General features: G+C 45.4%; 2 protein-coding genes across 2 annotated transcripts; one reads left to right on the top strand and one right to left on the bottom strand.

Moving 5' to 3' along the window:
* Positions 1-627: 627 nt before the first annotated feature.
* On the bottom strand, positions 628-8,987 carry tubgcp5 (tubulin gamma complex component 5). The gene is made up of 23 exons (XM_076726553.1): positions 8,433-8,987; positions 8,278-8,331; positions 7,822-7,930; positions 7,626-7,722; positions 7,444-7,523; positions 6,973-7,108; positions 6,712-6,829; positions 6,269-6,358; positions 5,948-6,041; positions 5,602-5,854; positions 4,958-5,160; positions 4,758-4,873; positions 4,397-4,665; positions 4,106-4,304; positions 3,651-3,839; positions 3,385-3,567; positions 3,198-3,282; positions 2,989-3,109; positions 2,269-2,420; positions 1,716-1,841; positions 1,416-1,504; positions 1,146-1,246; positions 628-1,015 (listed from the first exon to the last, which is right to left on the bottom strand). The coding sequence occupies exons 1-23, from the start codon at positions 8,564-8,566 to the stop codon at positions 969-971; spliced, it is 3,045 nt and encodes a 1,014-aa protein (XP_076582668.1). The 5' UTR covers positions 8,567-8,987; the 3' UTR covers positions 628-968.
* A 35-nt stretch (positions 8,988-9,022) lies between these two features.
* chst7 (carbohydrate (N-acetylglucosamine 6-O) sulfotransferase 7) lies at positions 9,023-13,726 on the top strand. The gene is made up of 2 exons (XM_076726554.1): positions 9,023-10,645; positions 12,695-13,726. The coding sequence occupies exon 1, from the start codon at positions 9,355-9,357 to the stop codon at positions 10,621-10,623; it is 1,269 nt and encodes a 422-aa protein (XP_076582669.1). The 5' UTR covers positions 9,023-9,354; the 3' UTR covers positions 10,624-10,645; positions 12,695-13,726.
* The last annotated feature ends 1,985 nt before the right edge of the window (positions 13,727-15,711 follow it).

Raw genomic sequence — 15,711 nt, 5'->3', positions numbered from 1 at the left:
TCACCCTGCCAAAGACCTGCAGCTTCATCAGGCTCTCTCAGAGCTATGTGGATACGGTGGCTGCTACAGTCGAACAGGGTACAACATAAACAGGTGGCTTTGTTTGTTATTAATGAAAAATATTCACTCATTGGTTGGAATTAATGAAGGTTAATACTGCAGCAATTTGGTGTGAGCTAGTTACTGTACCTCACTAAGCAGTACACTTAATTTACTTTATCATGGTCATGCAGTGTGCTGTAGGTTTTATACAGTAAATTTAAATCATGTGAACTTTAATTCTTCTAAAAATGTAAGACAGAGCCCACATTTGTGGTGACATTTCCTAGAACTAACAAATTTATCCAGGCGTGTATCGTCATTAAATTATTAATAATTGAGAATGACAGCAAATCATCAGCCTGAATAACTTTCACAGAAGTACACAAGCATGGTACTCTTGTTTATCCATGTACATTGAGATGTTCATCAACTGCCCGACAAAGGGCTCTTATTTACCCTCCAGTGCCCGCTCCACCATTCCCCCACCCTGGATGGCAGTAAGATAGCCCCAAATAACACAACTGCAAAATAAGAGCGCGTGTGTCTATTACATATATATACATACATACAGTCTACACATATACATAAAGTACTAACATAATAGATTTATTATGCAACAATGTTACATTATGTTCAATAATGAGATTTCTTGTGCTTCATATATACACATTATTAACAGTCTGCATAACAGCTCATAAAAAACACCTTTACAAAAATGTACAAATGTTTACAAGTAGCCCGTTTGACTGCAGCTCTAAAAATACACACACAATCGTCCAACATCACGTCGTCTACGTCCGTCTCCAACAGTCGGAGCGCATAGTGACATCATATGTTGCACATCATCATGAACAAAGACAGCAGTCAGAGAACAGACAGCAACGAGACGGAGAAACAAACAGTGGAGTTCAGTCACACATGGTTCCTCAGCACTGCTCAAAGCCTGCCATCAGGGAGAGCGCCAGAGACTCCACTGTGCGAGGAGGAAAAGCAGAGAATGTACGATTATTTCTAGGTGAACAGTTCGATCTGTGCATGAGGTATAAAGTAAAGAGCATAGCACACTTGTATGAAGTCATCAGAAGGATGAGAGCTTTACTCACAGTGAGGGAAGGAGCCACGACACACGGCCTTATTGAGTATCGTCACAAGGAACATGTGACAGTTTTTGAAATCTGATTCCATTTTATCAATGGACTCGATCCTGAAAGATAAACACGATATTTAGACACACACACAGGAAGCTGCAGCAGCACAGCACATGACACTGAATGTGACGTGTGTGTACTTCTGTTGTTCTTTCACGGACACAAACACACTGAAAGGTCCAGTTTAAATCTGAATTTCCCTTCATTTTATATGAAAGCTCTTACTTCCAGGCTCCAAATCCAGCTTGCCATCGGTCAGAGAAGATGAGGACGAGATTAAGAACTTTCATTATGGCCTCCTTCACAAAACTGACCTGAGAAAACACAACAGCACAGACACATGTAGTGTCATAAAAGTGTGTATGAAGCTCAGTCTGAGCAGGAAATACAACATAGATTGATATGATTAAAAAAAGTGAGTGATGCATTTTAACTTTTGATCAATAAAGGTTAAACACTTTGGCCTCAGCCCCCACAGTGTGGTTAGAGTGCAGCTTTCAGCTAAGGAAAAGCAGCGCTGTGTACCTTCTCCCTCAGTAGGCAACGGTCATGAATGGTTGCCAGATATTTGTAATGGATCTTGATCAGCTGGTCCAGGTCCTTTGCCTCCTGTACTTGGTGCTGAAACTCCAGTCCTGTGCTGTGCAAAATCTGCCGGGAGACAAAGCAGACTCATTTAAGACGGTATGTAAAGTGGTTTTGTACTTTCCTGCTGTCCTTAAATGCACCAGTGTGGCTTTTCAAAGCAGTCTCTTGCAGTGTACTGTTCCTATGGGATGATACGCATTGAAAAACGGGCAGATAGCGATGTAAAGCACAGATTATTTGAAAATAATCTGGGAAAATATTTTAAACCACACTCGTGGTCCATTAAGAACAGTACAAATCTTAGTCTTTTGATTTAAAAACACTGATATGTACGAACATGTGATAAGCCTTTTCTCACAGATATAACTAATAAAGTGAATGATTTCCACTGAGCTGCTTTGCTGACAGAGCAGCACATTGTAATGTGCATCATTAATGTTTCTTCCCACTGTGACAGCTTTAACTAACGCTGTTCCGCGATTCGTCTCACCCTGGTCGTGATGTAGTTGTGGAGGCTGTTGACAAAGTGCATCAGTTTGACCCGCAGCAGACACATTCGGTGAATCTGCTGATTTATTGGCTCTTTGACCTGCGCTTCCTCAGACAGAGCTCCCTCCAGTTTCTTAGTGACGTCTGTGAAATCTGCAACACAAACACATTTCATTTATTAGAAATAACACTATGAAAACTGCTGTGGAGGTTCTCTGTATCCTGTATCCACATCAAGAAGTTTTATTTTGGAGAATGGAGTATATTATACTGATTTTAAACGTAAACTGTGCAGGATTTTTCCTAAAAAAAAAAAAGTATAGACTTGAAGAAAATGTTATTTTCTTCTTATTTTGCTGTGTTTGGGACATTTCTGGGCTGCAGCCCCTGAGCCTTCGGGTGTGTATCTCCCAGCCCATAACAGCATACAGGTGAGGTTAGGACTTTCTAAAAGGCAGCGACCAGGTGTCAGACTGATGCTATGTAGCACGCATCCAAGAGGAAGCTACAAAAATGGCAGACAGAGCAAAAGACACAAATAAAAGAAGGTGAAACACCAAGCAGACAAAGCTCGTTCAAAGAGAGAGTCTTGGGCTGTATTTCACCTGCTGGCGAGCACTGAAGAGAGGATGAGGATGAAGAGCGACATGGAGTTGCGTTTACAAACAGTAATGAACAATTCCTGCAAAGCACAGCTTCAAAGAGCCATTTCAACTCATACCACTGAATCGAAGCGTGTCCAAGCTGTATTTGGCCCATTTGATCTGCAGCAGGAGCAGAAACACTTGATTGTAGATCTTCTGACACTCTGAGCTGATGACAATATCAACAGGCCAGGGAACCTGAGCAGAGGAAAGTCAGTAAACATCAACACGGCTGCTTCACACAGAATGAACAAAACGTTAGCACACACACATTCACACTGCTGACCTTGTAACTCAGGGTGAGAACTTCCAGATTATTGACAGGATGTTTTTTCCTGGCAGGGTCAATGTTCTCCAAGAAGACTGACAGCCTACGAAATATGAAAGGATGGAGGAAAATGGTGACTTCCTAATTATATAAAAAGAAATTGTCCGGCCAATCATCATAACATCTTCAGAATAAACGGTAATACCTGCTGCTGTCCTCAGGGTGGCGCTGTCCAACTGCCTCCTGCAGCTGACCGTTGAGGAAAGACAGCTGCTGCCAGCTCTCCTTCTCCTGCACTTTGTCAAAGATGGCCGTGTAAAAGTCATACATGGTGTCTCCAGCTTCCAGCAGGAAGTAGTTCCTCATCGCTTGGAGGTATTCCAGCAGCCTGTGGAGACATCAAGGAACTCGAATGCTCAACATGCAGGAAAAAAAAGTCCTCGCTCGTATAACCTAAAGAGAGACGCTTACTTGTAGTCTTTTTTCAGAGTCTTCATAAGGTTCCCACAGCACTCGATGTACCTCCTCTCGATGTGGGGGTAGAGGCAAGAGCGCAGCGTGAGCTCAAAGGTTTGGCAGGTAACTGACTGAGACGAGCGGTCCACGATGAAATCGCCTCCGGAGAAACGCTCGTGGAAGTCACTCTGCTCCAAATACAGCCTGGGGGGGAACACCGACCAGAGCTTCTTTAGGTTTTAAAAACACAAGTCTGGAGCAACAAACATAAAATGGCTTTAAAGTCTTATTAGCTTGACAGTTTGAGAGATGATAAAACCAGCAGCTGCAAACAGGTGTTTCGTAAAGACGACTAAACTGAAGAGCGAAGCATATTCCTGAAAGGAAAAAAGCATTTCAGTTAGCGTCTGTGTTTATTTCTTTGCTGAGCTACAGGTAGTTGACTTTTGAGTGTCGTGGTCAGTTCTTACCTGGCGAAGTTGATAGCCAACAGCGGATCGTGGATGTCGTCGATCTCCAGGTGCTGTGCTATGATGGACTGCATCTTTATGAGGCTCCTCTTAGTGGCCTGTTGTTCAGTCACCGTGTCTGTGGGCGACTCCTCTTGGCTGCAGAGGCGTGACTGCACCGACTCCAGAAACAGCGTGTACAAACTCTTCCTCTCCGCATCTGCAGCGCACAATTTTGACACAGTTCAAGCAGAAGTACACCAGCACCACTCTGCGTAGAGAGAAAACCCCGAAACACAAGCAAACACTGACCTCTGGAGGATCTCTCCGCCTGTTCAGCCTCCTTGCAGTCCAGATTTTTGAGCAGCTGCATGGACTTCCCGGCCATGATGATCTGCTTGAGTACAGGTTTGAGGAAGGACACCATGGTGAGCTGCCTGTTGCTGGAGCCCTGATCCCCTCCAGAGCTCCCGCTGGCTGCGTCGTTCAGCTTCTCCTCATTCTCCACCGTCTCAGACACACTGTACAGCGTGTAGGTGGCGTACCAGAAGTCCCTGTGGTTCACTGGGACATCCTTGTTCCTGAGCAAACGTCTCTGTCAGTTTACTGTCGTGTATCCACCAAAAAGCTTGGTTAGAAAGTTGTGTCCTTGTTAAACAATCTCTCTACGTACCTCTGGATAATGAACTCCTTGGCGGGGTCGAACAGGTGGCCGTGAACAATCCATTCATCCACAATCTCCAGATATGGTCTGACTGTCTCTGTCCATAAAGAAAATAACAAGGCCACCTAGCGAGAGAAGACGGCACGTGAGAATGATCTTACACGTTTTTTTCCTTGTTAAGATCCATAAATTCACACTGACAAACTCACCGCCTGCTCTGACGCTTCCCCGACGCTGTCATACTCGATGATGGCTTTGTACAGCGTGTTGAGCAAGTGAGAGGCGCGCACGACGTTGGGGGTCTCAGCGGGGACTTCGGCGACCCCGGTGCAGAAGACTTTGTGCAGCACTTTGATTTGTGCCAAGTGAGGGTTGAGTCGCTCCAGAACTGCAGACAGGGTGACCGTCTCATCTGCGAGGGAGGACAACACATCAAACACCAGCTGACAGAGCTGACACAGACCCCTCGAGACCCCCAGAGCTAGCTGTGGGGACATTCTGGATGACTGTACTATTCATTAAAGAGCCATAAACACACAGTAACAGTGTGAGCTATCTCACATTGAAACTTGCCATACATTTATTTGCAACAGGGTCTCAATAAATTCTTGCAGTATTTTCTTTCTAACTGTCATCATTTTAACTCTCACACAGTTCAGTTTTCTATTTCAGCCATTAGTCAGTTTATGGCTGCTCTATTTCCATAATGGCACCCACATCCTGTGTGCATTCAAAAGGCTGAACTGTCGCCTGTACTGTGATACAAATGCTATCCTCTGCTGTTAATGCAGAGTTATAGTATCATATCCAGACTTAGCAACGATTTCAGCCCCATAAACATACTTGCACTTGCCATTGCGTATGAGCTCTCTCTCAATTGTGGTGAGTTCCTGTTTGAAGTCGGTAAAGTACTTGTTAAGTGCCCAAACAAAGGCCTGGTAGGTCCTGAAAGGAGGCTCGGAGCCCTTCTTGGAGCTGTAGGAGGAACCGGAGCTCGGTGGGCAGGGCTCCGAGCTGTATCCCGTCACCTCGTCTATGAACCTCTGCAGCCTGAACACCGCCTGCCCGTACACGGCGATGTGCTCCAGCACAGAGCGCAGGCAGTTCTGCAGCACAGAAAGAGAAAAGACTGTTTACTACAACAGACAGAAGACACATGATAAGATATAACACAAGCAATTTTCAGATTTTCAACTTACACTGGTCAGATGAGTGACCACCACGTTGTTCCTCACTGACACTTTTCCATCATGGTGTTGGAATATAAAGTGTTTTTTAACCCCAGAGAGAAGCCTGCAACGTAACAGTCAGACAGCTCAGCTTAATGATACCCCAAAATCACAGCGTCTATATGAGCCTGCGAATGCAAAGAAAGATTTCTCTTAAATCCAACAAGGACTCCAATGTTTGGGGATGTACAAGATAATAAAAGATTCAACATGTGAGAAAGTCTGAGATCAGCTTCATTGTAAGTCTGCACAATGAGCACAGTCACACGCCACAGCATCATCACATCTTACCACAGCGTCTCCCGTATCACTTGGGTCTCCGTAACAAAGGCCTTTTCTTCCGGCAGATACAATGGATCAGTGTTATACAAGTGCTGATCCCTGAGGAGAGAGATGCTGAGGGTAAACGTCTTCAATCATTTCAAATATCCAAAAATACACTCTATGTTTGCCACTCAGTCTATGTTAAAATGATCCACTGATATACAGACAGACACAAGGTTTGACTCATCTTCTTGAATTATATATTTTTTTACAGATTTTTTTCTGTAGGTTATGGAATTGGCATTAGATTTTTTAGGAGACTGTAATTTAATGGACCTGCTTAACAAGCAAAAAATAAATAAATAAATAAATACTACTGAAATAAATGTATAGACCACTTAATTACCTGAAAACGTAAGTGCATTTGTACTACAACTATTACAAAAACAAAGAACAGTTTGGAGCCTTACCACACATTGAGCAAGTTGGAGTGTAAATGCAAGCTGTGAGGGAAACGAGGCGCATGAGCCACCCAGTACGGTGTCACCACATGCTGTTCAAGCCAGGACCGGGCGTCAGGCTCTCCCACTGCAAGCACACAAACTGAGTTATTTTCACATCCAAAAAGAGCTTCAGAGGAGACACACAGATGCTCGTGTTGGTCCCGTCTCAGTTTCACATTATTCCAGCTGTTTCACATGATGTTAATTTGCTGTGTGATTGGTTCACACCCGTCCATGTGACTGGGACTGTCTGGTTGTTGTTGTCCTGGTCTTCCTGCGGCGTTCTGTCCAGCTGGATCCCAGAGTCTTCCCTGCTGATTGGCTGCTGGCTGTCATCGTCTTCGCTCTCCTCCTCAGACCACTCCTAAAAAACAGTTAGGATTGCTTTACTTCTACTGAAATTGCTTATTTTACTGCAGCTTTACAGCCTTTACACATCCAGGCGACACCCACTCTGGTGTGCCAGGACCTCTTCTCAGGACTGTGTGGCCATGTTTAAACTCTGCAATTAATTCTGTTCCAGCTTAATGATTCTTACCAGCATGTGTAGCTCTGTAACCTCAGAATAGCTCTATTCAACTTCAACCAGAGAGGCAACATTACTGAGGACATCTGTGATGGTCTGCAGGGCCTTTGAACAATATGCAGCTGTACTGTAGTCATTTATGTCAATAAAGGGGGGGTTTGGTAATGACTCACAGGGGTATCTGGGTATGGTCCAGTGTCGATGTCCTCACCCTCCATCAGGTATCTGGCCCAGTCAAAGTTGTCCTCCTCTTCTGCAGACACAACATGAAGTGATAATGATTTACATGGACGTGTTTTGAAACGCTGTAAAACTTTAACAGGACAAATTAAGAGTCGGTCGAACATCAACTCACCGGCCTCCTTCACCCTGGGTCTCTCAGTAAAGTCTGTGTTTGAGGGGGACCCTGATAATAAGAGCAGCAGTGACAGCAGGCTGTAGTGCACATCTGTCTGCAAAGAAGAATAAGATAAAAATGGTGGCCTGAGGAAACATGGGCCACAAGGAAATGGATTTGTCTTGAAGGCAGTGTTAGTCTGTCTGTGCCATACCTTTGTTCCATCTGTATTAGGTAAAGGTGAGTTTAGGAACTCTTCAGTCAGCCTCATCCAGCTTTCTGCTTTACTCAAGTCTGAGTGGACCATGAGCTTTTCATAGATTCTGGAAAACACAGCAGATTATGAATGGGTGAGGGTGTCATACAAAAGACGTGCAGTGTAATATAAGGGGAAATGGAAAAGTCTGATCATCCTAATGGTAAAATCAGTCACACCAATGAGCTTGGAGAAGTAAATCAGTTAATTTCAAACAAGGACCAACCACGGATTTTACTTAAAAGCAGGTCTGATAAACGTCAATGGACTCCTCACTATGTCAAACTCTTGGTAAATGATATACTGATGATGTCTGATAGAGGACTGTGATGGGCAAAACGTTGACAGAAGCAATGTAAATAAGTCATCTGTTAAGCTGTACAAAATAAATAAATAAATACCCGGCTCACTCACCCACTAATACTGCGTTGGACTTTGTGGCTGTCCACGTCCAAGTAACGATGAAACCTGTCAAGAAAAGCAAGCTAGCATCATTTCTTTGTGGCTAACGTTTGATTACATGTTAGCATCTGACAAGCTAGCTCCCATCCTGCCACCGGCCAACTCACCTGAAATTCGACCAGGCAAATTTCAAAGCCAGCTGAAAATTCTGGTCCTCCTCATCCTCGACCCCGCTGATGCATGTTATCAGCTTCTTCGTTTCCCTCTCAGTCTCCCTTTCGAAGGTGCTCCAGTGTGCCATGTTGATGTTGACTGTGGCGCCGCGGTTAGCTTAGCGTTAGAAGCTGCTACACGTAGCTATCGTAAGCTGACGGTAGGCTTTGCTCCTAGCCTGCTGTATCTGCAAGCTAACGTGCTAGCACGAACAAGAAATATTAGCCAGACAGTGCCATTTAATGCTACGGCAAGACAGCTTTAGCTATTTCTCCGTTGATTCTTTAGGTACCTCTCGGTTTGCCTCCAACAACAAATGAGGGCAAATGCGCATGCGCCACATCAGTTGCGTTTTTATTTTCTTCATGTAAAAAGCTCACGTTTAAAAGGGCGACCCGGGCAACGAAAACATTCACCGTCTACCGACACAACATTACCGACTAAATACAGGAAATTCAAAGGGAGCGCTCGTTTTTCATAATTCTCCCATAATTCATTGCGGCCCGGTTAGCGTAAGTAGTCGCCTTTGGACCATCTTCCATTCAAGGCTCTTTGGGATTTCTAACGTTACGGCGCCTCGTCGCTCCTGACACGAGCGAATTATTTTAACGGTTCAACAAATTTCTGTACTGGTTAAATACAATCAATTCACCGATCGGACTGCGTATGTGTGGAAAGAAAGAGGAATAGAACGGTGTTGTGTCTTTAACGGGGCGTGGTTAATATCCTTCTCACACACACACACACACACACACACACACACGCTCCTTCCTCTCGCACACACATAACTTTACTGTCGCGACCACGGAGCTCACAAAGCGCTGTGTGGACCCCTCAGAGAAGACGCTAACCAGCCCCCCTTCCCGGAGAAAGGAAATGAAGAGGAGGCTCCATAAGAAATATTTGATTTTGATCCTGGCATATTCAGGTTTGCTTCTGCTAATCCCGTACGTGTTAGATTACCGGGATAAATCCGTGCAGCAGGCTGGACATGGACTGCCGCAGCAACAATCCAGATGCCCAGAACTGGAGAACACGGTGGCGCTGCTCTGGGATAACGGTTACAAAGTTAACGGCAGCGACGCGCCGGAGCACGCCTTCAACCGGAGCCAGTCTCGGATCCACATCTACTTGCATGCCACCTGGAGGACTGGCTCGTCGTTTCTGGGGGAGTTGTTCAACCAGCACCCCGATACGTTTTACCTGTACGAGCCAATGTGGCACATATGGCAGGCTCTGTACCCGGGGGACGCGGCCAGTCTCCAGGGCGCAGTGCGGGACATGATGAACGCCCTGTACCGCTGCGACTTCTCCGTCCTCAAACTATACGCCGGCTCGCAGAACATCACCACGTCGTTCATATTCGGATGGAAAATGAACAAGGTGATATGCTCGGAGCCGCTGTGTGATGCGCACAAGCGGCACGAAATCGGGCTGGTGAAAGAGGACCAGTGCGCCAAGTGCCAAAAGCGGGACATAAGGGAGCTGGAGAGGGAGTGTAAAAAGTACCCGGTGATGGTGATCAAAGGCGTCCGCGTTTTGGACCTGAGCACGCTGGTTCCTTTGATGAAAGACCCGGCGATAAACCTCCAGATCATTCAGCTCTTCAGAGACCCGAGGGCCGTGCACAACTCCCGCCTGAAGTCCAAACAGGCGCTGGTGAAGGAAAGCATCCAGGTGCTGAGGAGCAAGAAGCAGACGGACAAGTACAAGCGGCTGCTGGTGCCGAGCAGCAAGGTGAACCGGGCTGAGAGCTACGTCTCCAGCGCCATGGAGCTCATCTGCGACAACTGGCTCAGCGACATGATGCTGGTGATGAACGCGCCCCCCTGGGTGAGGAGGAACTACCTCCGCATCCGCTACGAGGACCTGGTCCTGCATCCCATGGAGGAGCTCCAGAGGCTGTACCGCTTCTCCAACCTCTCCACCTTCCCCGCCCTGGAGAAGTTTGCGCTGAACATGACGCACGGTCGCGGATATTCATCAGACAGGCCGTTCCTGATATCATCACGGGATGCAAAGGAGGCAATATATGCCTGGAGGGAGAGACTCAACGTTGAGCAGATAAATCAGGTGGAGGCCTACTGCAGCGAAGTGATGAGGCACCTCGGGTATCAGAAAAACAGCGTGGATAAAGCAACATGAGGAAGTGCCACCAGGAGCTATGGTAAGATCTAGGCCTGCAGCTAACGATTATTTTCACTGTCAATGACTCTGTCGATTATTTTCTCCATCAGTTGATTGGTTGTTTGGTGTAAACATGTCAGAAAATGATCAATCAGTATTTCAAATTGGTGAAGAGACTAAAAAAATATTTACATTCTGTCTTTTCTTTAAAAAATGACTCAAACCCATTAATCAATTATAAAAATAGTTGGCCATTATTTTAATAGCTGACAGATAATCGATTAAATGTTGCAGCTGGAGTGAGAACACACAAGGTTGAAATCAGCAGTGTTTGATGTGTGAGGCAGAAGAGAAGAGTGCTGCACACACTGATGGTGTTTTAAAACTACGCTCCTGTCAGTGCAGGAAGTTTGTGGTTTCACTGAAAGCAACCTTCAGGTCCCAGGTCTGCTGCTGTTCTGCTCTGATCCCTGACCTCTGACCTCCTCCTGACAAACTCAAAACAGAGGGTCCGTATGGGGATCAGTGGAGGCCCACATTTCTATTCATTTGACGCTGCGGACACCGATGTGATGCGTTTAAAGTCCCCTTCCAGAAAGCATCCGTTTAGCTCTTTGTTACTTCGCAGCGACGGTTGACCTTTACTGTGCAGTGATGGATGCACAGACGCTGGGAGGCTCTTTCATCTGCTGAAGAGGGAACTTTCCCTTTCAGACATGTGCAGGAGGATGATTTCTGTGGCAGCACATTGAGTTTGGAGGCCTGCAGAGCACATATGCTGTCGTTTTAGGAGTTCTACGTTAGATTAGCCTTTAGCTGAAAACCCCAAACAGGACAGAAATTATTTTCTAAATGTAAGTGTTTTTATATGTCAAACATGCCTGGAGAGGGCCTGAATATGATCTTGCTTGCACAATATACAATGAAGTGCACCTGTTGATTCTGATAATTTTTGCTTCATTACAACCCCAATTCTAAAAAAAAGTTTGGACTCTGTGCTAAATGTAAATATAAACCGAATTCAGTCATTTGCAAACAGACGGACAACAGTTTCCTGAAGTGTTCCTGAGTCCATGTAGAGCTTATCCAGTCATGTGTTCACAAAGTGGTGAACCTCGCTCCATCCTCGTGAACCACTGAGCCTTCCCAGGATGCCCCTTTCATACCCGATCATGATACTCTCACCTGTTACCAATCAACCTGTTTACCTGTGGAATGTTCCAAACAGGTGTTTTCGGAGCATTCCACATCTTTCCCAGTCTGTGAAACGTGTTGCTGCATCAGATTTAGAATAAGCAGATATTTACGCTGATGAGCTCAAACATTAAATATATTGTCTTTGTGCTGTTTTCACTTGAGTTCATGTCAAAAACGATTAGCAAATCACACTCTGTATTATTTATCTTTTAAACAGCGTCCAAGCTTTTATTTTGTTGTTGTGTTAAAATGTCAGTGTTTGTGTTGCTTTGCTCACACACAGTCTTCCCCTTTATTTTTCTAATTAATTCATGAATCACACGTTGGATCTCGATAAATGCAGGCATTTCCATCATTGCCGCTTGAACACAAGTGACACCACTTTTCACTGATTTTTGGAGCTATCGGATTGAGACAGTCGCAGAAATATTTCTCCCTCCTTAATGACCGACTGATCTGCTGCTCAATAGAGGCCTCATTGTTTTCTCCCTGGCAATGCTGGGTCCTCTCATGGATGGGGGGTGGGGGGCTGGCAGCGAGTGCCTGGGCCTCAGACTCTGCTGTCGAGAAGGGGATCATTGTGTGCGGCTGTCCCTGACAGGGTACAGCTCCCAGGGTTACCACCAGCCTGTCACCACCAGCTCTCACAAACAGACCCTTTAGGCTGGGCCGCCTGCAAACCATCAGCGTGGAGCAGAAACAGGATGGGAGGCAGTGGGTCCCCCTTATCTCCCTGCCTCCACCCTGATGCTAGCGCTGATCGAGTGGAGGAGGTTATGAACATTATTAATCATATTGAAAGTGTTTGCGCTGTGTATCTCTGTCAGAGTGCAGCTGTGTCACAACTTCAGGGTTTTATTTTAAGCACCAGTTTTTCTTTTCTCTCTTCCAGGGGCCTGCGATTCGAGGCTGAGGGCAAAAGGTGGAATGACAAAACAAGCAGCTGGAATGTGGTCCGCTGGGAGCTCGTAAGCACGGCTCTGGGGTTGTTTTCCTTCAGCCGAGCCGGACCGATGAACTGGAGAAAATCCAAGTGGAGAGAGCAGCCAATCACAGACAGATGAATTTGACACGCGGAGAAGGCAGCTTATTTTTTTTATTTTTACAGCGTTACCTGTTTCAAACCAGCAGGCTCTGTGCAGATAGAAGAGAGAGACGAGGCAGATTTGTGCTGCCGTTACACTGGCCTGCCTCCATCCTTCTGTCCTTTTAGTAGCACTAATCCCCCCGCAAATCCCCTGCAGGCGAGGGCCATAAAAAGCCAGAGATGGGTCCTTCTTGGGAGATGACTGCCAGGATGGAGGGTGGCAGCGTCGCCTTCACCTGCGCAACTTATCCGTCCAGCCTGTGACTAAGCGCGGCAGTAATCTGGAGCATTACTGATACTTAACTGCACTGGGCTCACTAACGGTGCTGATGTAGAGGCTTTGAAAGGAGAAACTACAGTGCTTTCTGGAAAAGAGGCCTGACTGAGGAACAATTGTTCCACCCCCGGCCCCTCAGGAATCCAGACAGCTGCAGCCGCCCCCCTGACAAAACACTCACATGGGTGTGAAATTTTCTAATATCCCTTGAACGTGTCTTGGAGAGCTGCCGCTGTCCTCTCTCTGTTAACTTTTTAGCAAGTTTCCTCAAAGGCGACAGACGGTACTGACTCACACTGTGTACCATTCTTACTGTTTTCAGTTTTTTGTCTAAAATATTGTAAAATGCTGTGACATCCCTCCGGTTGCCGACATATTGAGGAGGGGTAAAACTTCCACCAGCATCACGTGTTCAACTTTAGAAGTTGGTTCTGTAATAATTGTTGTGGGTGAAACACCTGAAGAAGCTCTCTTGTCTAAGAAAGAAATAACTTTGAGACTATTTAAACTGACTGCAATAAAGAGTTAGTAAGAACTAGAGAAGCTTCTCTTTGCTGTGCACATCAGTGCTGAATTGATTTTTGAATTAATTTATAATTACATGATGATTCATTAACCTTGACGTATTGGCTGAGTTACAGGTCTGATGTCTGCATTCGGCTTTAAACTGTTCAGTTATGACTTAAACCCCACATGGCAGCATAATGTGCATATCCACAGTTATCCAGTGTGCATTTGAATGCAGTTGAATCCTAAATACAATGAGACTGAATGGACCTCCATAGATTATAATGCATTATAGAATCATAGCCAGCTAGCTGTAACAGCAAACTAATTAGCATCATGGATCCACGGTCCAAACGAAATATAGGAACATTACAAATAGAAGTTATTCTAAATGTGATTACGCTTTATTTTCCAGCATTAAGTGTTCATTTCAGGGTTCAGCCTCATGTTTGTTATGTCTCGGTTTTGGCCGATGCTCAGGATGATGCTCACAAAGCGGCATCAACAGGATGCTAACTGCAGTTCACTGAACGGCCACAAGGGTTTCCTTAAAGTTACGCACAGTACCTTTAAGTTACGCACGCATATGAAGGTTATGAGCAGTTTTTTAGTTACAGGTGAGCAAAAAAAATGTGTGCAATTCAACATGAGTGCATGAAAACAGCTCATTTCAGTTAAAGCTTCTGAGGTCAAAATGAAGACAACGGGTGGCTCATAATTTGATGATTTTTATTAACATGTTGACATGCAAACCATGGCAGGTAAACCAGGCAGCCAGTTGCTACTACAACAGGTGCACATATTGACAACTGAGCTACATCTCATATTTCTCAGGTACAGAGAGCATGTAAATATAGCCTGCAAGACAACTGACAGCACAACAGTCTGGAGATAGAGTGCACATGAAGGTTATACAAGAGTCCCGCGAGTGTCCTCTGCTTGAGGTAAAGTGCCAAACTCTGCTTATGTATTAGCCTGCAGCCACCAGTTACATCGGCCAGGACGTCTCAACCCTCCAGTCCGTTCGTCCTGCACGGATCAACAAATGCCAGTTCTTGTTCTGTCTTTTTTCTGCACTCGTGGTCGTCGATACAGCAGGAAATGTAGGGAAATTCTCAACAGAGATGATCGGAAATCACAGTTTTGCACAGTCCACAGACGACATATCTGCTGTAAGTTATACTGCACGTGTGTGTAACCTTCCACATCACAGAAGAAGACGTGGTGTGAGCATCAGTCCAGGTAACAGAAACAGTTTGTCCGGACAAAATGGTGAATAAGTGAGTATTTTAATGCCCTAGATACAGACGAGCGTCACTATCACTAGACAGAGTTAAACTTCTCCGTCCAGCTAGAATGTAAATGACCCACAGTTACAGCTGAGCAACAGCTTACATAACGAGATTCATTTCCTCTCAGAGGTCCCCAGTGAGCCATAAAACTTGTGCAGGGCTTCTCCCTCGTGTCAAATCCTCAGATTCAGCTCACACAATCAAGCCTTTCACACCTGCCCTCGTGTACTCATACATAAATGCAGCAGCCACTGTGTGCAGTCGAGGGACAAAACAAAAGGCCACACGTGCTGTGTGGTGAATTTTAAACGGGGACTGGTTCAGACGTCGAGACGCGGTGAAGGGAACACAAAATGTGTCAGCCTCTGGAAAAAGTACTACCAGAAAATCCTCCTTCTTCTGCTTTGGTTCCACCAGCCGAAAGGCCTGCACAACTCTGTGAAAGTCTGGAAGTTGATGCGTTACTATTTACATTTAGTCGAGAAGGGCTAAGTATATCATCTTGAGGGGGCAAAAAATATGCAAATGAGCAAATATTTCCCGTTATCATGCTGGATAGGAAGAATTCCCAAAGGTCCCCTACAAGCAGTGAGGAAATGTGTTTAGAGGGTCACCAAAGAGTAACTGATGCGGCGTAAATAATTAAACATTTCTACAGTTCGTGTGGAGTGATGTAGGAAAAGAATACGGTTCAGTGGTCTGTTGTGGAAAATGTCGACCAACAGAGACGTCGCAGGTGAAACTCA

This window comes from Chaetodon auriga, chromosome 3 (assembly GCF_051107435.1).
Source record: "Chaetodon auriga isolate fChaAug3 chromosome 3, fChaAug3.hap1, whole genome shotgun sequence".
NCBI lineage: Eukaryota > Metazoa > Chordata > Actinopteri > Chaetodontiformes > Chaetodontidae > Chaetodon > Chaetodon auriga.
The sequence above is the reverse complement of the archived record's forward strand: the minus strand, read 5'-3'. Positions and strand labels throughout refer to the sequence as shown.

Coding starts and splice junctions, on each gene's coding strand:
- tubgcp5 (XM_076726553.1), bottom strand. CDS start 8,566: ATGGCACACTGGAGCACCTTCGAAAGGGAGACTGAGAGGGAAACGAAG. Junction 7,723..7,821: donor CTAATACAGATGGAACAAAG/GTATGGCACAGA, acceptor TCTTCTTTGCAG/ACAGATGTGCACTACAGCCT. Junction 1,505..1,715: donor GTTGCCTACTGAGGGAGAAG/GTACACAGCGCT, acceptor GTGTTTTCTCAG/GTCAGTTTTGTGAAGGAGGC.
- chst7 (XM_076726554.1), top strand. CDS start 9,355: ATGAAGAGGAGGCTCCATAAGAAATATTTGATTTTGATCCTGGCATAT.